The sequence below is a fragment of the Candoia aspera genome, chromosome 1, assembly GCF_035149785.1.
Source record: "Candoia aspera isolate rCanAsp1 chromosome 1, rCanAsp1.hap2, whole genome shotgun sequence".
Classification (NCBI taxonomy): Eukaryota; Metazoa; Chordata; class Lepidosauria; order Squamata; family Boidae; genus Candoia; species Candoia aspera.
Window position 1 is genome coordinate 53,532,226 of NC_086153.1, and position 21,589 is coordinate 53,553,814.

General features: G+C 38.6%; 1 protein-coding gene across 3 annotated transcripts in view; it reads right to left on the reverse strand.

Moving 5' to 3' along the window:
* ENAH (ENAH actin regulator) overlaps nucleotides 1–19,635 on the reverse strand; it is a 75,099-nt gene extending 55,464 nt beyond the window's left edge. Inside the window, exon 1 of one of the 3 annotated variants that reach the window (XM_063304193.1) lies at nucleotides 19,199–19,635. In XM_063304193.1, the coding sequence (XP_063160263.1) occupies nucleotides 19,199–19,203 (5 nt within the window). In that variant the 5' untranslated portion in view covers nucleotides 19,204–19,635. The remainder of the gene's footprint in view (nucleotides 1–19,198) is intronic. The other 2 variants (XM_063304200.1, XM_063304208.1) reach the window with 2 other exon arrangements.
* Nucleotides 19,636–21,589: the final 1,954 nt, after the last annotated feature.

Here is a 21,589-nt window from a genome sequence, read left to right on the forward strand (position 1 = left end):
CACCCCACTCAAATTATATTCTTCAATTATTGTGCTTCAAGATTATATGTGCAAATATAATCAAGTAGATATCTGGCATTACATTAATCCTTCCCCACACAACTATAATTTCTTTTCTTCTGTATATAAAAGTTTTCATCTATTTCCTGGTAACTTATTCACTGGCATCTAAATATGTGACAAAAATGCTGTAACTACTTCAAACCTGTTGTCCATTGCCTTATATGGCAATAATTTAAATACATGTTTTCACTGGTCCTGGATGGAACACATCTTTGTTAATGGTATAACCTCACTAAGCAGAGGGAATATACTGTTGGGGGGTGCGGGCTGTGTTTCATCAATAGGATCTTAATTTCTCTGGGTTTTAATACAGGCTATTACAGAAGCATTTGCTCAAGATCATATTATGATAAATGCTTCTTTAAAAATAAGCAACAGCTAAAAGTTCACATTACAGGCTTTGGGTTCCTTGACTTACAACCATTCGTTCCGGACCAAGTGTGGCTTTTTAGGGACAGGCACTCTCCCCTCAGACAAGGAAACAAAGGTGGTGGTGGAGGCAGTCCATGCAGGAACCGAACCCTGTGTGGGAGGCTGTGTTTGATCTGCTAGCAAGCTCCGATCACGCGCTCATTGGCTGCAAGGAACCCAAGGCCCGAACCCTCTTCGAGGTCTTTCTTCCAAATCGGAGGGTTGGATGGAGAAGAGGAAGCGTGGAGCTTGGATTCCCATTCAGGTTTGCCTCATTCCTTTGGGTCTTCATTTGGCAGCAGATATTTTTTAAGGGGGGAAGCCATTCCCTGCAGTCTTAGACTAACATTAGGGTTAGAGAGGCTCTCTGCTTTTATCCTGGAAAAACCCAACAGGTGAATGAGGGCTGGGAAGAGGGGCGAGGAGGCGCAGGGAGGAGCAGGGTGGCAAAGTCAGGCCCCAGTTTGGCTTAGTTACACTGGATCCTTTCCTTGCAATTCGTGGGCAGTTCCGATCCATGGGTGCAACCGAGATGGCTTTTTGGCACTGTGGCTCACAGGCTTTTTTTTTTTTTTGCAGCACGAAGCCCAGCTCCAGCCTGGCCCAGTTGCCAGGCCTGGCATGCCTTGTCAGCAGCAGGAGCAAGAAGACAATAAAAGTCAGCTGGGGTGGCAAAGTGCAGGGCAGCAGGAGTCTTGGAGTGCAGGGTGGTGAGGGCAACTGTGGCTGGGACTGGGCTGGGGCGGCTGCAGCTTCCTGGGGCGTGGCAAGCAGCCCCAGAGCTGCGCAGTTCTGGGGCTGCTTGCCACTCTGCAAGGCAGGGTGCAGGGCAGCCGAAAGGGCAGAGATGGGGGAAGATAGGTAGGTAGGGGGAGTTGGAGGTAGTCCCTTACCCTACTGAGGCTCAGGGCTGGGAGGGACCAAGCCCAGAATGGCTCAGACTGGGGTGGGTACTCACTTAATGACCCATGATTCTTGGTTAACGACAGCAACTGGGACTGCTGGGATTGCGGTTGCTAAGCGATGTGGTCGTGTGACATCTCAATTTATGACCGCATTGCTTAGCAACAGAAATTCTAGTCCCAATTGTGGTCGTAAGTCGAGGATTACCTGTATCAGTTTTGTTACAAAATTTGACCAGAAAGCAGAGAACTAACACATTATAAACTGTACAGTACAGGCATATGTACGAATGAGCCTTCTATTCCATTACAAGCTGACGATAAAACATATAAAAATATTTTAATCTTGTAATTTCTCTGCCCTAACTTCCTTAAACTTATTCTTACCAATTAAACAGACCTTCCATTATTAAAAGTTAAACAAGTTTCTTGTTTAATATTTCTAATACTATGCATGGCAATATTCCTAATACTACACATGGCACAGGTAGCATACTTGCCTATAAAAGGAACAGTGCTATATATAATACATCCTCCACCAAACAATTCAATCATTTCTGTCACAAGGGCAAACTTACTGCTCATGTGGGATTTTCAAGTTTATATCCACTAAATTGCTGATGTCATAGCATTAAGTCTAGCCAAAGTAAAACTTTGTTACTGTTCCATATGGCGATATATAACTGAAGATGAAATCCCATGCTCATTTTTAATAGTTTCCTTAGACTCCCTGACACTTAAAGAGGCCATTAATTCCAAGAAAAAAACCACAAAGATGAAGTTTTCCCAACATTCTCCCCCCTAGTTACAGTATCTTTAAAGATGTCTTGTAGCAGAGTTAGCCTAGGCAGGAAAAAAAACAAATCCGTTTCAGTCAGATTGAAAGAGTATAACTATGCCCTCACCATTATTGTTAGGCACACATCTAGGCACGGTCAAAAGTGATCACAAAAAATTAAACTGAACAATATCAATAATCCTAATCTTCAGATTTATAAACTGAAGCACCATGTAAGAGATGCAGTGCTGCTTTGGTTTCAAGAACTTTAAGTACTGCAAAGATAAATTGCCCAACATTCACCCCAAAATATTTGGGTATTTAATGTTTCTAATGTATTGATATATTGCAAAACAACTCTGAAATAAAGAATCTCACCTGTTCCATATGATTACTATTTATTACAAATGGTAGTATTTATTACAAATGCAAAATGTTTTGAATTTGAACAATTTTGAATACAAAACATTCGTTTAATTCAGAACACCCTATTTCAAGTATGAAACAGTTGTTCTGAGCACAAAACAGACTGAGCACAAACCAAACATAATGGGAAAAGTCTGAAATGTAAAGCATTCTGTTTCAAGTGTGAAATACTGTTTCAAGCATGAATCATTTCCAAAGAGCTTGGAACAACCCATTTCACACTCCAAGTGAAGCATTTCAAATTTGAGCCATGTACAGAACTCCCTCCAGTCTGGCTATGGGTTACTCTATGAGATTATTTAAATCATGCCATGGTCTAAAGATCCCCAACTGATTCTAATGCCTGCTTATCAGCTACACAATTCTGTGCTCCAATGAATTATTGCCTGCATAAATAAATGGCACATAATTTGCTGATAATACTCAGCAGGCTAATTGGCATATAATTCAAAGCTAAATCCCCAGGGAGAATTTTTTTAAAAAAATAATAACCTCATCATGTCTTCTGTAACACAGATTTCTGATTTTTGTTCATTATGAACTGTATTCCAAACATTTTTATTGCATTGTAGAGAAACAGTGATACTAGGAAAAGTGGAGCCTTTCAAATAATTACATTTTAGACTTAAATAATTTGGTTTAATTAAAAATAGATTGAATGTAGAAGCTGTTATTTGGTTGGAAGTCAAAAAGCTTTCGATATGGTTTTGTGGAGATTTCTGAAGAAGGTTAGGAAGCTTTCTCAACTAGCAAATTTGAAGTTCTCCCCAAATTTGCCATAAATAAAAAAGATCTAGGCAGAAGTTCTAAAAGTCCTTTGAGTATCTGATGTAAGAAAATAAATTAACCCCAAGGTTGATTTATATTTTAAGAGATTCTCCCTATTTTTAATTATTTTAAGCAAATGCGTACTCCATTAATGAAGTTAATGGAGCATGGGCGTCCCTTAAGGTTTTCACTGTGTAAATTACAACTATTTGTTGGGAATGGTACATTTAATTCTCAAAACTTTCAGACTTATCATGGGCATTTATTTTACCTTTGGCCAGTGTCAGAATTCAGCTTCTCCTTGAAAGCTTGGAAGCTGAGCAAAATCAGGCTCAATAGGTACTTAGATAGGAGACCACCAAGGAATATCAGGTTTGTATAGGAGGCTGAAAAACATTCTGGGAGAAGGCAACAGCAAACCACTTCTATATTATTAAAAAAAAAATCACTGCATGATTACCCTGTCCTCATTTAGGGACAAGAATTTGTTCCAGCAAAATGGTTGCTAAGTGAATCACATAACAGAAAAATGCAGCAAAGATCACTGCTTCCTACCATCTCACTTAGATAAAGTTCGCTTGTGCAGCAACACCAACATTACTCTCTGATGTGCATTGTTGTCAGGTGCTGAAATTTGGTCGGAAGTGCACACATTGGTCAGAAAATGATTTTTTAACTACTATTTATTGCCATCATATTTGTGAATGGTCAATGAGGTAGTCGCTAAATGAGGACTGTCCATGAAGCCATCAAGAGTCAATCTTAACTTGAGAGCCTTTTTAATACTATTACTCTTTTAAAAAAAATATTTAGGCTTAACCTGAAAATCTAGTATCAGCATGCAAGTTAGGTTTCCTTTTTCCAAAAACAGGGCAAAAAAGAAGACTTTCAAGAAATTTTGTTCTTTTTAAAGCTGTTTTGTTTAGGATATAATTTTCCAGGTCATTTCCCCCCTCCACCCCTCTTTCTTCAAAGGTAGTATTAGGCCACATTGTCCACAATGTTTTACCCAAATTTTCTATTGATTGATTTAAAAAGGTCTCCATTCTCTATTTTTTAAAGAAGAAGCAGGAGACCAGGTTCAAATCTATACTTTTTCATGGAAGCTCTCTGCATGACTTTGGGCCAAACACTGTCTTTCAGAGCGATCTACTCATCTCATCTGGTTAACACTGTGGAAATAAAATCACAAGGAGGTGGCATTCTCTTCAGACAAGCCTTTTCAGTTTGAGTTAGCTTTAATAGAAATTTCAGTGCTTTATTTTTTTTAGCCACTTCATCTGCTCTATGGCAGAAAAGCAGGATATGAATTGTAATAAAAGAGTCCCTCTTTTGGGGGAGATAGGCGGTAATTAAATTTGAATAATAAATAAATAATTAATTAAATAATTAAATAAAATGATCGCCATTTGTGACCACAGCAGCAGCATTCACCTTTTAGAGTGCTGCTTCATTATGTACTGCCCTATGAGCAGAAAGACAGAATATGAATCAATATATTAATACATATTTCTTTTTAATGTAAACCATTTTATTTATCAATATATTGATTCATATTCTGAATAGTTATTCAGCAAAACCCTTGGACAGCCAGCTATAAATTCAACATCAATTGTTTTCCTGGATGTCTTTGGGCAATGAAGATAATGGCAGTTGTGTGTAGTTATATAGAATGTAAGAATTGGAAAAGACCTTGGAGATCATCTAGTTGCCAAGTACCAGAATCCACTATTATAACATCAGGAAGAGATAACCATTCATCATTTGTTTAAATATGACCATCTCTTATTAATACTGTAGTAATACTTCAAATGTTCCCTATAGCCAGTGAAGAATTTTTCTATTCTTGCTTTTGGATTTTTTCCCCTCTATTCTTTTCAGAAGTCTTCAAGCTCAAAAATATTCTTGGGTTTCCTTGCATACACTGTGTATTTGAGATCTCCCCACAAATTTTCAGTAAAATAAAAGCCTGGGGACTGTTAAGGCCATTTCACAACCTTTGTCTTTCTTTCCTGTAAGTAGTTCATGGTTGATTTGGAGTTATGCTTCAAATCATTGGCTTGTCTTCCTGAAATATCCAATCTCTTTTCAGCTTCAATTTCCTCACTGACTGCTGGACATTTACTGTGAAGATCAAGAAAAATCTCTGCTCAAACTACACAAAAACTGGATAGATCTGCGAGAGAACCCAAATATAATTGCAAATGAACTGCCAAAAAGTTTAGCTGACAATGGACTAGTAGTGGACTTCCAAATGGAGAAAATTGGCGAACTGAGATGATGCTGAGGCAGCGGCCGGTGACCAGGAAGCAAGCCCAATTCATCAGAGCTTCTCCGGATAAGGAGAAGCTAACAGATCACCCACATGTGCTTCAGAAGGCAGCTCTTTGTGAGAAAACCTGCAGGATCTGGAGGGAACCTGAGGGCAACCCACAGGTAAGAGTGCCATGTGAGATGAGGAACAAACATCAAGCTCACAGTCTCAAGTGATGCCTCCTGAAGGACACTGGATTTACCCAAACTCTACTTTCTAAAGCATATCTGCATTACAAATAATTTAAAAGCTACAGAGATCTTCTAGGCAGCAGAACAACTATACCACCTGGTGAGTGTTCCTTTGGCCTGGGGTGTGATTAAAGTGAAACACAAAGAAACAACTATAAGGATTTAAAAATAATTAAAAGCAAAAAGCTTACCAAGATTTTGAACTATGAAAATTTTAAAAAGATAAAGGGATCAGTCAAATTTGGAAAATTTGTTACTTTAACGTATTTTTGAATTAGTTAATGCATACCTCCGTGGGAAAAAGGACTGTTTAAATTTTGCAAGAGAAACGATCGGTTGAGTTTTTTAAACAAAGAGATAAGGAAAATTGCGAAAGATCATAGACTATACAGCTACAGAGTCCTGAAGGGGACCAAAGACTTAAGGACATAGAGGAAAGGGGGTGGGGAGCTCTCTTTTGTTTGTTGCTTTTCTTTTCTAAATTAAAAAGAATTTAAATTAAAATAAATTAAAAGAGAGGAATGGCTATCACTAGAAAAGCAGCAAAAGAAGAGAGGAGAGGGGATTGTTAACAGAGCAAACAATAGGGATTGCACCAGAGATTCTGAAAAGGATGTTTGAAGAATTAGGGGAGAGTTTCACAGCATCAGTGACAGCATCAGTGACTGAATCTGTTAAGAGAAAATTGCTTACACTTGAAGGGAGAATGGAGGAAAGATTTGCAAATATGGAATAAAATTAATTAAAAACTTGAACAAATTAAGGGAAAAATAGAAATTTTGGAAACTAAGATAGAAACAAAGAACCAAGAGATGGAAAAAGAACAATTTGGTGAGGATATTAAGGAGGGTTGTTGAAGTCTTAACAATTTTTTTGGAATAGAACAAAGAAGACATGGATGCAGAACTGGACAAGGTATATGAAATTAATACAAGATATGTAAAGTCAAGAAATGTACCAAGAGGCATTGTGCACTTTGTCAGGAAGACAAGAAACCAGGCTTTACAGCAACTGCATGAAAGAAAAGAACTCATCTTCCTGATTGATAAAGTCAAACAGAAAAGAATACCATTCTGATGGGACAAATTGGAAAGAGGGATTAGATTTAAACAGAAAAAGATGCTACTCTGTTCAGATGACCAGGGATAAAGCAAGAATTATTTTCATAAAAGGCTGGAAATACTTTATAGACTTTTTGTTGAAATGAGATAAAAATGACTTGATGATTTCTAGGTTTGCTGATTAAAAAGGATTGAATAAGGGAAGAAGAGAATTATATATGTAAACTTAAAAGGGGAGGAGAGAGAATAAATTTGTTAACTGCTGTAAAGATCAGAAGTTTTTTTAAAATATTTTTTCTTTATCTATATTGTTTTCTGCACTTTTTCTTTCATCTTTTTTTCTTTCTTACTCTTTCTTTATATATTTTTTCATGTTTATCTTTTATCTATGTAAAAAATTCTCATAAAAATGATATAATTATGACAATGGACTGTTGTTGTTTATTCGTTTAGTCGCTTCCGACTCTTCATGACTTCATGGACCAGCCCACGCCAGAGCTTCCTGTCGGTCGTCAACACCCCCAGCTCCCCCAGGGACGAGTCTGTCACCTCTAGAATATCATCCATCCACCTTGCCCTTGGTCGGCCCCTCTTCCTTTTGCCTTCCACTCTCCCTAGCATCAGCATCTTCTCCAGGGTGTCCTGTCTTCTCATTATGTGGCCAAAGTATTTCAGTTTGGCCTTTAATGTCCTTCCCTCAAGTGAGCAGTCTGGCTTTATTTCCTGGAGGATGGACCGGTTTGATCTTCTTGCAGTCCAAGGCACTCTCAGAATTTTCCTCCAACACCACAGTTCCAAAGCATCGATCTTCCTTCTCTCAGCCTTCCTTATGGTCCAGCTCTCGCAGCCATATGTTACTACGGGGAACACCATTGCTTTAACTATGCGGACCTTTGTTGTCAGTGTGAGGTCTCTTTTCTTGACTATTTTATCGAGATTTGTCATTGCTCTTCTCCCAAGGATTGAGAGTCTTCTGATTTCCTGGCTGCAGTCAGCATCTGCAGTAATCTTCGCACCTAGAAATACAAAGTCTTTCACCGCTTCTACATTTTCTCCCTCTATTTGCCAGTTATCAATCAAGCTGGTTGCCATAATCTTGGTTTTTTTGAGGTTTAGCTGCAAGCCAGCTTTTGCACTTCCTTCTTTCACCTTCATCATAAGGCTCCTCAATTCCTCTTCGCTTTCAGCCATCAAAGTGGTATCATCTGCATATCTGAGATTGTTAATGTTTCTTCCAGCGATTTTAACTCCAGCCTTGGATTCCTCAAGCCCAGCATGTCGCATGATGTGTTCTGCATACAAGTTGAATAGGTAGGGTGAGAGTATACAGCCCTGCCGTACTCGTTTTCCAATCTTAAACCAGTCCGTTGTTCCGTGGTCTGTTCTTGCTGTTGCTACTTGGTCGTTATACAGATTCTTCAGGAAGCAGACAAGATTACTTGGTATCCCCATACCACTAAGAACTTGCCACAATTTGTTATGGTCCACACAGTCAAAGGCTTTAGAAATAGTCAATAAAACAGAAATAGATGTTTTTCTGAAACTCCCTGGCTTTTTCCATTATCCAGCGGATATTGGCAATTTGGTCCCTAGTTCCTCTGCCTTTTCTAAAGCCAGCTTGTACATCTGGCAATTCTCGCTCCATGAATTGCTGAAGTCTACCTTGCAGGATCTTGAGCATTACCTTACTGGCATGTGAAATGAGTGCCACTGTTCGATAGTTTGAACAGTCTTTAGTGTTTCCCTTTTTTGGTATGGGGATAGAAGTTGATTTTTTCCAATCTGATGGCCATTCTTGTGTTTTCCAAATTTGCTGGCATATAGCATGCATTACCCTGACAGCATCATCTTGCAAGATTTTGAACAGTTCAGCTGGGATGCCGTCGTCTCCTGCTGCCTTGTTATTAGCAATGCTTCTTAAGGCCCACTCAACCTCACTCTTCAGGATGTCTGGCTCTAGCTCACTGATCACACCGTCAAAGCTATCCCCGATATTGTTATCCTTCCTATACAGGTCTTCTGTATATTCTTGCCACCTTTTCTTGATCTCTTCTTCTTCTGTTAGGTCCTTGCCATCTTTGTTTTTGATCATACCCATTTTGGCCTGGAATTTACCTCCAATGTTTCTAATTTTCTGGAAGAGGTCTCTTGTCCTTCCTATTCTATTGTCTTCTTCCACTTCCGCGCATTGCTTGTTTAAAAATAATTCCTTCTCTCTTCTGGCTAACCTCTGGAATTTTGCATTTAATTGGGCATATCTCCCCCTATCACTGTTGCCTTTTGCTTGCCTTCTTTCTTGGGCTACTTCTCGTGTCTCAGCAGACAGCCATTTTGCCTTCTTGGTTTTCTCTTTCTTTGGGATGTATTTTGTTGCTGCCTCCTGAACAATGTTGCGAACTTCTGTCCAGAGTTCTTCCGGGACCCTATCTACTAAGTCCAGTCCCTTAAATCGATTCTTCACCTCCACTGCATATTCCTTAGGAATATTAGTGAGCTCATATCTAGCTGATCTGTGGGTCTTCCCTAATCTCTTTAGTCTGATCCTAAATTGTGCAAGAAGAAGTTCGTGATCGGAACTACAGTCAGCTCCAGGTCTTGTTTTTACTGACTGTATAGATGTCCGCCACCTTTGGCTGCAAAGGATGTAGTCAATCCGATTTCGGTGTTGTCCATCTGGTGAAGTCCATGTATAAAGCCGTCTCTTAGGTTGTTGGAAGTTATATACAATACAGCACTGTTTATATAACCATGATCTGCAATGGAAGATTTGTCAGAAGGAAACCTTGCCTTTGATCTCATCACAAAAGTCATTGCCTAACAAGCGCAAATCTGAAATCTTTTCGAACAAAATGTCTAGACCAATATAAAAATTGTACTGTTCAGCCACAACCACATAAGATACATTTGGAGAAAAAAAAAGGTGAAGTATTTGAAGAAAAAACACTTTTCCAACTATTAAGCATGAGGGTGACTCTATTATGCTTTGGAGTTGTGTGGCAGCCAATGGTGCAGGAAATAACATGCAGGGGGAAGGAAACATGGATTCAATTAAATATCAACTTATCCTATGCAATGATGGCCCACATCACAGAAGAAGGTAAAGCTGAAAATAGATTTGCTTATTTCATCCACACAACAATGCAAGAAATACCTCCAAATCAACCATGAAATAATTACAGAAAAGAAAAATAAAATGGCCTTAATAGTTCTCAGACTTGAATATTACTGAAAATCAGTGGGGATTATGTACAAGTAGGCATAAGAACACTTTTGAGTCCGAAGAATTCTGCAAGAAAGAGTGAGGGAGGTGGGGGGGAATCCTAAAGCAAGAATAGAAAGACTCTTCATAAGTTGCAGTTTTCTGAGAGACGGTGAATGGTTCAAAGTCACCCAGCTGGCTTCATGCCTAAGGCAGGACTAGAAATCATGGTCTCCTGGTTTCTAGCCTTGTACCTTTAACCACTATACCAAACTGATTCTCAATATATGCACGTAACTGATAAAAATTATATTTTTCATTTTGTAAGTCAGGGAATCTACCATGTGCAAGCATTGGCCATGCTGGTTACAACTGCTGGGAGTTGTACTCTTACATATCTGGAGGTTATCAGTTTTAGGAACAATATTGTAAAACATATTTTTCATCTTGTAAGTCAGGGAATCCCATTAGGAGAGGTAATGGGCATTTTTTTAGAATTATGAGAACATGCTGTGGGTGTGTGTAATATAGTAGACAGGGCCAGCCACTACAAAATTGCTCCCTCTCCCTCTATAGCCTCCCAAATGTTCCTTATCTTCCCCCTCTGGCCCTTTTCTAGGCAGATTGATTAACTGAATATTGGAATTTTCATACAGATGTCCTGAGACTTTGTTTTAAAGCATGCCAACTTAATAGTATCTTTATATACCTGAAATAATCTAAAACAATACTTCTGCACTAATGAGTTTACTACAGTAACAAAATACTGTTATTTATTTATTTATTTTATTCATCGAATTTGTCACTGCCCATCTCCTCCCACCAGAGGGACTCTGGGCGGTTAATTATCTTAAAATTAGTTACACAGCCATATAACTTTTGCACTGCATATTTATATTAGGTTATAAGAAATAAATGAATTACAATTTGACCTTAAACATTTTGTTCAACTATTTGAATGCATATTTATTTCAGGGATTTATACCCCACACAATGACTGCTAAACATGACTGCTCAGTTAGAAACATGGGTCACAACTCTGCCTATCCTAACTATCACAGAAAAATAAAACTTTATACGATAAAGCTTTATATCAAACCACAATACATTTCCATTTAGCTATTCATTTATTTATTTAACCAAGTTACTTGAATAGGCAGCATATAAATGTTGGAAATACGTAAAATCTTCAAGCTATGAATTCAGATGGTTCTCTGATGATCAATTTTAAACTACAGCCCATCGATTTAGATATCACATAAAGATCTTAGAATTCCTTATCTGCAGTTTGGCTTAGTTTCAAAGTCTTCTGTGAAGCACTGGGAGCCCAACCAAAATTATGACTGCCACCTTATTTCGCTTGTCCCTCTGACAAGAGCAATTAAGGAACTCTATGCCTCCCCATGAAAAGGTAGAACAGAGCAAGCCAATTTTAGCCACTGTTGCACAGAAATATCTCGTGTAGCAGCCAAAGAAATTGACTTATTGTCTTCCTTTCCTGCACCGAAGCACAGAAACATAGAACTTGATGATTTGTTCCTAACTGACAGAAATGCCCTAATTACCAAAATGCCCTTCTATCCTTCTTCCAATCTTGGAAAGATTACCAGGCAATTACTAAATACTCTCTATCATTCTATAGTTTCAGCACTGAAATAAAGTTTGTCGATATCACATTCTCCATAAAATGGTAGCCCATTTACCATGGTTAATTTGTCAGAACCTGCTTGGTTCAAAGATCACATTACTACATCAGAACAAGCAAATTATGGTTTGCACTTGCCTAGCAACAAGGTCTGCATACTAAACCCTTGCATTGGTTTTATGGGTGAACAAAGTCAATGACAATATAAGATATTGTTTAATAGTATAGTTGGATTTATAGCTTTATAGCTACTGAGCATAAAAATTATATTTCTAGAGAGAACATATGCCTATCTGCGACAAGGAACAATTTTGTATGCAACCTCTTGACTTTAGAAGATCTCAGATAACTGATGTTTTAAAAAAATCAGTGTTAAGTTTTATAGAATTATTGTCAGGCAACGCTGCCAAAATAGATGGCTCAAGACGGCTTCTACATATATATTATTCTACTCATATGCTCATCACGGAATTGCAGTATTTTTGCTTCTGAAAAATGTGTGGGACTTTCTCAAGAAGTTTTTAAAAAAATACCAAGTGGCACATAAACTTTTCTAATAAATAAAACACCTAACTGAGGAACAAGCATATTTAACACCAAACAAGTTATGAACCAAATCATTTCAGGGGTTATATTCCAAACCTTTTCTTCACAACTTAAAACATAAAACAGTGCACTGGGTTGACAGTGCACTGGCTTCACATGTATTAAACCTCTACTATTAGCATTGAAAAGGGACAAAAAATTTGACTTTAATATGTTGTTTTCCCAACCATCTAGATGGATATATTAAGCTGCCAACTGAAAATTGTAAACAAAGAGGTAAACAATCTGTCCCAGGAAATTTCTTAATTTCTGTTATTACTTAATTTATCAATTTATAACTGGTCCAACAAATTGTGTTTTGGTTGTTACTTACCACCCTTAGGCAGACTTCTACTCAGAAGTTCCATTAAATTAAACTTGGAAGAAAATGGATTAACATAGATACATGGACATGATATGACTTAAATATCATATAGTGTGGAGCATTTTATTATATCAAATATTATTTTTTTAAAAAAATCAATGGAAAACATACATTTCCAAAGCAAACAAAGCATTTTTGATAATTTGCTGAATAAAACAATTTAATTATTTTTTCTCAAAGTAGAAACTAATGGTATTTGTGTAATGCAACCATCCAGAGAAACTGAGATTCTTATATTCAAAGGATGTGTTGATTTAATTCACAATTTCTGCATTGAGTATCTATAATATACAACTTGAAATAGTTATTTTCTAATTTACAAATATTTATATATTAAAGTATATTGCTTCTGCTATTATCTGTCATTCCATACTTACATATTAAATAAAATAAACAAATAAACATATCACAGTAATCCTTGGTAAAAGCATAAGATCCTTGCTCAATCTGGTATTTCCCAGATCTTCTAGAAAACAATTTCTATCATATGCAAGCACTGGCCAAAATAGCTTTCCTTAGTGCATCAAAAGAAACATAGAACAAAGTTAACAACAGCCCATAAATATTCCACTGATACATTTGTTTAAAAGATCCTCTCCTTATTGGATGTAATAATCCCTACAAGGTAAGAACTGAGCAAGCAGGTAGCCCATCAACTATACTAAGTACTTTATAGTCATCTTTAGCCCTAGAAATTTAAAGCTACCCAGTTAAATGTGATCAGATGGTGATGTGGGATACCCCACAAACTAAACTATCTGAGCTGTGAGCTCAAAGTTATAACAAATGTAAATATATTTGTTTCATATTTACAAATATTCCAGAGTAAAAGGTTCTGTCAAATCTCCAGTGAAGCAGACCTTAAAAAGCCAAAAATTACTCAGGAAAGCACTGCAGAATGACACTCAAAGGATACAATAGTGGAAGAAAAACTGCTTCCTTACCTCCATCACTACTTGATTATGAGCTCTTGCCTGAATTTGATTGCATTTGAGAAGTGTTATCCTCCATCTGCATTCCAATTGTATCCCAAGAGAAAACATTTGTGATTCAAATATAAGCAGTTTTAACAAGGTCAAACCAGATCATATGTACCTATTTCTACTTCTCCCCATTACAAAATAAATTTAAGCAATGCTAGTTAACAAACCTTATTATAGAAATATTACTTTCTTTGTGATTAAGGTAATGGTGAAATACTTTCTTTTTAAGAATGGAAATGTTTACATTTTGAATTGCTATAGTGTTGCCTAAATTCAAAGTTTAATAAATATATAGAAATTATCTTGAAAGTAGAGTTCAAGATCAATTATTAATACCAATATTTCAATATAAGCTTAAGTTTAAAATTGTATATACCACTTTTTCACTAATAGGTCTTCATATAGATTGGTCTACCTATAAATATTTCAGATTATTTATAATCATGTTATCTCACTATTTTCAACAACTGTTCCTATTTAAAGCCTTATCAAGAAGAACTAAATATGACATAGATTAAAACAATGTTTTGAAAGGCAGCAATAATAATTTTCCCCAAGTAATTTAAATAATCAATAGCATATAATCTGCATATATAACCCCTTGTTTATGCAAATGCATGTTAACAATCAAAACTGAGATTGCATGCACCACCTCACTGTAAAGCTATTCCAAAAAAGTACAGGGCGATTTAGGGTGTTTTTAACACCTGAAGTCCTGCCCTCAAACTCAAGTCCTTTACAAACTCCTCTCACATATAATTCAGTGCACTGAACTGAATAAAATTTAGTGCGCTGCATGGAATGGAAGTAACTGACCATAAAAAAAAGCTGACACTAAAAAAAACCCAGTATATTTGGCCTTTCTAATATTAAAAAAAAATCTTAGTTGGGTAACGAAACTTCTGCAAACAAACAATCAGGCTCAGAGAACACCAAGAACTCCACAGTTCAACCCTGAGCTACAGATATTCTCTTCTATTTAAAAAAAAATCTTAGGAAGGAAGAAAGTGGGAGTACTACACTCAGTGACTGACAGGCCTTCCCTCATATCAGAATGATGGCTGTAATCAGGTGGCCATCAGTTGCAGCATGTTGAGATTGGTGTGAAGAGAACTTAGGATAAATTAACTGTTTGTTTACCTCACTATTTCCCAGCTCCCACTCTTAGAAGTTGTAAGAAGTTCTGTGGATGACTTATCTTGTTAAAGAAATATATTTTTATAAAAAAGATGAATGACTCTTTTGTACTTCTTCCTGTGCATAGCTCCAAACCATTTACAAAGGAATATTATTATTCCTTTCCATCAACTCTTTTCTTTCTGCAAAATCTCTTCAACATGCCTGCTTGAAACTTCATACAATTTTCATTATAATCTGTCACCAAAGAAAAGTGTTATGGGTGCTTAAAAAAAGGAAAAAAACAGAAGCATATAGCTCAAAAACCTCTCTGCTATTCTAAATATCCCGAGAAGTTTATCCTGCTCTGATAAAAAACAAAAAGTCATAGTTTTTTTTCCCATCTAGATAATGGAAGAGCAAGGCCTCTATCAGGGCTCTCTTTTTTTCAGATATATTTATTTATTAAATTTTGCCACCACCCATCTCTGTCATGAGTAAGGATGGCGAGCAGGGGGCTCCCATCCAGACTGTTAAGCGCATGCGTAGCACTGAGGAATTGGGCAGCCATTCAAAGAGACACAGATCGGGACCGCCTTAACCTTTGGGGTTTATATGGCTGGGGTTTTCCCACGCTTCTTCAGTTTGTTAGGATTCCTGTTATGTACAAGCAATAAAACATTAGAGACCAGTTCCTTGTCTCAGCGTGGTTCCTGGCTGTTAGGACAATCTCCCCCCAAAAGCGGGGGCTGTAGAACTCAGAGCAGTCAAGACATGCTATCCATTAAGCAACATATAGGAGATGAAGCTCCAAGTTGAGGATTTGATCTCAAAGCAGGTCAGAGAATTCTTGCACAGCTCTAATCAAAACCTGTAAAATTCATGCTTTATCATGCAGACTTCCAGAACTTCACATAATGTAGCAGTCACCAATAAAAGAAGGAAAAAACTACAGTAATTCTGCATTACTATACTTCCTAGCTCACCTTTTTGGACTACTAGTCTTTGTTCAGAGTGCAGTAAGCTAATAGAGGAAACAGGGAATTCTGCATTTTCTCATATCCTTTTTCAGAATCCTAAACAAGGAAGAAAAGAGTAGAATGTGCATTTTTCTTGTATTAGCCTGCTGCCATCACCATCTTATCACAGCACACCAGAGTATAAATAAGTAGCCTGATTTTTCATAGTGCCTTGGTCCTAAAAGAATGTAACCAAAGTTGCTATATTACATACACACACATTAAATAGAAGGTAGAAGAGGGGACTTCATTGTTTCCTGAGAGAATAGACAATCTTAGCAACGCTGGTTTCATATAAACATATAATAAAAATTATCATACAAGTTAACTGCATTCATTAGCGTTTTAAACAGATGTTCCAATTCCATTACGGGTTATCCTCACTTAACAACCATTTGTTTAATGACAGTTCAGACTTATAACGGTGCTGAAAAAACCGACTTATGACCAGTTCTCACAAATGTTGCAGCATCCTTGTGGTCATGTGATCACAATTTGGGCACTTGGCAAAAGGTTCACATTTATAACCATTGCAGCGTCCTGTGGTCATGTGATCACCATTTTTAACCTTCCCAGCCAGCTTCTGGCAAGCAAAATCAATGGGGAACCGGATGATTCACTTAACAACCATGTGGTTCGCTTAATGCCTGCGATGATTCATTTAACCGCCGCAAAATGTGTCATAAAATTGGGTCAGATTCGCTTAATGAATGCTTTGCTTAGCAACTAAAATTCTGGGCCCAATTGTGGTTGTTAAGCGAGGACTACCTGTATATATGCAATTGCTATACCATGGGAGGAAACAGCATACAATCAACGTTTACCCAACAATTTTGTCAATGCAGAAAGTCAAATAAAAGCTTTCTAGATAGCTGCCTTGCCTTTGCTTGAATACATCTAATGTAAGGTAACCAACTACCTCTCTATATAAATTAATTCCACGGCTAGGTTACTATTAGGGTTAGGAAATGGTTTTTTAAGAATATTCAACTGGGATTTGAATATTTCTGTAACTTAAATCTATTACTAAGTGTCCTGCAGTCTGAAATGAGCAGGAACAGGTCTTCCCCTTCTTTCATATGACATTGTTTCAAGTATTTGAAAAATGCTATCATATCTCCCCCCCCACCCGCATCCCAGTTGTCTTTTCTTAAGGCTAAATATACCCAGCCTCTTCAATTTCTCTCCATAGGACTGAGTTTCTAATTAACTTAAGTTACATATCAAAGGAGTATCTGTTCTCAATAAATAGTGAAAAAAGTTATTGTTATAAATCTATTTAACCACTTAGAGAATCCACTGAGATAATTCACCCCAAAATAAGCAGTACTATTTAATGTTGCATCTTGGCCACAAGCCATAAAATAGTAGACCTTTGTTTAGATTAGGATAACCTCTGTGTTTACCTTTTTAATTATACTTACAATAAATCCAATGAATTTATAGTCTATTTTTCAGAGGTACTTAGTAGACCAAAACTAAAGAAAACAGGGCAATAGACTAGCAGACTGATAAAAGGGAGCCAATTTTGTGTATGTTGTATTGTGATAATTCTGAAGTCATATTTACAAGGAATACAATTTGCTTGAATGAGCTGACATTTACTTAAACAGATGGTATTACTGGAGCACATACTAATACTTCTTTTTACCATGTGTTCAACTCATTATACAGACACACCCTATAATTAATAGTGGCCACCCTAGGAAATCTCAAAAGAAATACAAGTTCCAGAAAACAGTTTTTGCAGTATCTAGCCATAACCTCATGAAGTATTGAAAAACCAAATTAGTCTGACTGAAGTATGTGTTAATGATACCAAACATCTAACATATACATTCAAGTTCAGTTAAAGCATATAAATACCTTGTAGTCTCAAACAGTGTACATATAGCTAATTGATTTTTTCATAATACTAACAAAAAAACTTAGAAAAACCTCTCCAACACACACACAGCTGCAGATTTATAACCTGAAGATTATATAGCTGTCATAGAGGGAGAAAGGGCACCAATTTGTTAGGAGAAAAAGTTTAAAAGAGAAAGTATTTAAATTTTATGTACAGTCAAGTTTTTGTCTCACCAACAGATAAGACAGACTGTATCATGGGAATTATATTATATTCTACAATCTTACCAACATTTACCCTGAATTTTTTTTAAAAATGACAACTATCTGGAAAGAAAGGATAGTTTATCCCTAACTTGCACTGCTTATATTAAGAGGCTAGGTTTCCCTGGAGCTGATGTAGAGCCTACCAAGTCCCATTTCTAAGTATTGCGTCAAAGCCAAAGAGGTGATCACAGAATGCAAAATACACAGGAAAAAAATGTTTCAAAATGAAAGGAATCTCCTCATGGGTTAACCCTTGGGGGGGGGAGAGAAAAGAGAACACCAGTTCTGATAATGGTGCTTTGATGGGGACAAGAATCCCCTTTATAAATTCTATATGCAAATACATACCGTTGCTGGGGTATTATGTGAGTGACTTTTTCTTATTTATCGATTACACAAAGGAAAACCCAGCAGGGGCTGCTGCAATGCAACACACGTCGATTTGAAAGTGGGGGGGGGGTGTTACTTTTTCACTCCTCCACCTAAAATTCTGAAGTAATGGTAACTATCTAGAAAGGTGCATATTTTGCCTTTAAAAGCACATAAAACCTCGGAAAAAAGCCAGGGCCTCACACTCCTCCGGTTCCAATCATTCCCTCCGGTTTTTAAAAATGTTGTCCTTAACCCCTTTAAATGCAGTGACCTCATCTCCCTCCCTTCTTCTATCATCCCTATACCTCTTTTACGACCCTGGTTTGCAACAAAAGCTGTACATATCAAATGAGCCATTGGTCCTGCGAACACACCATCAGCAATCCCTTTCCTTTTTCATCCACCTACTAACATCCACTCACACACAAACTTCCCCCACTTTCTAGAGAGAAAGGAAGCCCAATCACAACACTGGGGAAATCGCAGTTCAACGCCAGATACCGGGGTGGGAGGTAGTGAATAGTGAACATGCATGTCCAGCAGAGGGAGGGAGTGGAGAACACCCCCCCCCCAAGCCCACTCATGGTGGTCTTTCACGCATCTTTCCTCCGAACTGAGGTACATTACAGTAGTCAAATCCCGCACGAGGCTTCCCTATTAGGATTCTCCTTCTCCATTTCGCCGGGGTTTCCCAGTCAAGCCCTCGCTTCGTTTTGAGGGGCAGGGCCCCTGCTCAAACTTACCCGCACACGGTTTCCCCAAGCATCCCCCCACACCAAATGAAAGGACGAGCCGAATGCCCGGGTGAGATGCCTTCCCCACCCTCCCCAGTGATCTCTCTCGATCGCAGAAGGCCCCCTTTCACCTCATGTTGCTGCTCAAGGTCCGGGGGGGCGTTTCCCCCCCCCCCGTCGCCGCCGCTCCTTGCTCTTCTCTTCTTATGAGCCGGCCCGGTTGCTCTCTATAGGCGCCGAGGACGAGAGGAAGGAGGAGGGGGGTCTCCCCTTCAGGCGCCAGCCAGTCCCTGCCTTGGCAACCCTCGGGCTGACTCGGCTGCCGGCACCCTCCGATTTCGCTGCTTGGCCCACCCCGACCACAGCGGGGAGTCGAAGGAGGGAAGGAATAGCAGGGAGAGGGAGAGGGAGGGGGAGGGGGAAGGGAATAAACCGACGCTGGAAGCGCCGCGAGCCTGGCGTGCGAGGGGCGGGGAGGAGGAGAAGAGAACAAGAGAAGGTGGGAGACTTGGGAAAGCAGAAAATAACGCAACGCGCAAGCGGATCGCTTGAGACACACCGGCTCGGGGGGTGGGGAGGCGCGGCGGCAGGCACGCAGGAGGACGCCAAGGGGTGGAGCGGATGAAGCCGCGCCTACTTAGCTGGTCTGCATTCTCTGTGCGTTCCTTGCGGGTTCTAATGCGGGACTGGTATCGTGGAGATTCTGCCGGCTGGGAAGATGTCAGTTGGATGGGCGTATGTTCTTCGGTGATTGCCCGGTTCCTTTGCAAACTCCTGCGCGCATTCAGTGTAACCCCTCTCCCATTCTTCGTTTGTAGGCGGTGGTCGCGGGCTACAGCCCCCTTAAAAGCTTGAAACCTGCAGTCTGAGAAACTGGTCTGGAGTAGGCCGTTCGTGCGTCGTGATTATACATCTGTGGCTGTGGAGTATTAATTCTCTTGTTGATTTTTCCCACAGAGTTGCGCTTTTAAAGCGTCTCTTTGTCTGATTGATCCTCTGCGCGCATCCTATAATGCATGTATTAATTGCTGAATACTCTTGGGTTGCATATATTACCGTTCAAGCAATATGGTTGAAGTACAGTCGTCTCTACAGTTGGCTTTAGATTTCTTAATAATTAAATGTTCTGATCGTTTATTGACTTACCTAGTTATCAAGCAGCTTGTCATTTATGCCACATCTACTTTAAGCTTCCTGATCGTTTGTAAGTATGCTTCTGTACAGATTATCTCACAACAGAAAAGGCATTCCTGTTCTACCTCCTGAAATCACTCCTGTGCCATGGATCATTAAAATATATTAAATATAAGGATGAAATCTCACTGATGCATCTTTATGTAGCTAAATACACAATGCATATTTTAATGCTAAACCTATTCTAAATTTGAGGAAGAACTCTGTTACTTTGTTGGAACTTTTTCCAAGTAAATTTGGTTATGGCTTCATGCATAATTACTTCAACTTAGCTTCACACTAGGTAGGTTTCATAGGATTGGACTATACATTTAATTGCAACCAAATACTCTGGCTCCAGCTAAAGTCCACTTGTGCCTTTGGAAATAACCCAACTGAATTCAATGAAGTATGTACACATAAGGACAGCTATTAAATTAGGAAACACACAGATCAGAAAGTTATGTGACTGACTTTTCTAATAGCACAATACTATAGCTACCTGACTAAAGTCTAATTTTCATTTAGAAAATTATTTATTCTTTCTCTTCCCACACAGTTAAAAATGGGAACCCATCCTCAGTGATGACAGTTGTCTTGTTCAATTGAATGATCAATGAAGAAACCAGATTACTGTAATTAATTAAAAAGTTCACCTACTCTTACTGTGTCTAAGGACTGGCAAGTGTAGAAGAGTGCTGAGATAGCCTTGAAGAAGGTATACAGCAAGTGTAAGGAGAATGTGAACCTAGTCCAGAAAGACAGGAGAGGCTGAGGAAGAAACTCAAGATTGCCCCACCTTGGCTCTGTTTGGTATAAGAAGGAGGGAGAAACTCTGTATGTCTTTCAAGATTGTGTTACTACATCCTAGTAGTAACAGAATCCTGAAAGAAGGAGAGTTCTAGTAGTTTATGTGATCTCTTTTTCCTGACCTGGCTTGCTTCAAAGAGCTGACAATAAGGCTTCATTACATTAATAGTCCCTTCCCCATTGTCCAGCCAGGTGGCACCAAGCATGACTGCACCAAGCTCGGGGAGGCATGCTTTATGGCTGCCAGGCTTCACTGTGTTTTGTAAGAGTGTGTGTTTCTAGGGAGTTGTGTTTTCAGCTACCTGACACTGGGCGACTGATAAGGCAGGGCTTGGAATTGCTGCTCATTTGACTGGACAGGTTAATTACCTGACTCTTAATTGTGCTGATACTGTGGGAGTTACATTAAGTTCTTCCACACAACCTGCTAATCATGAAGTGGAGGTCCTTCAGCAAACAGCTAATGTTACATTCAGCTCACCCTGACCTCCAGGAAAGCAGCTGAGGTGGTCTTTTCCTCCTACAGTTATAAATTGTTT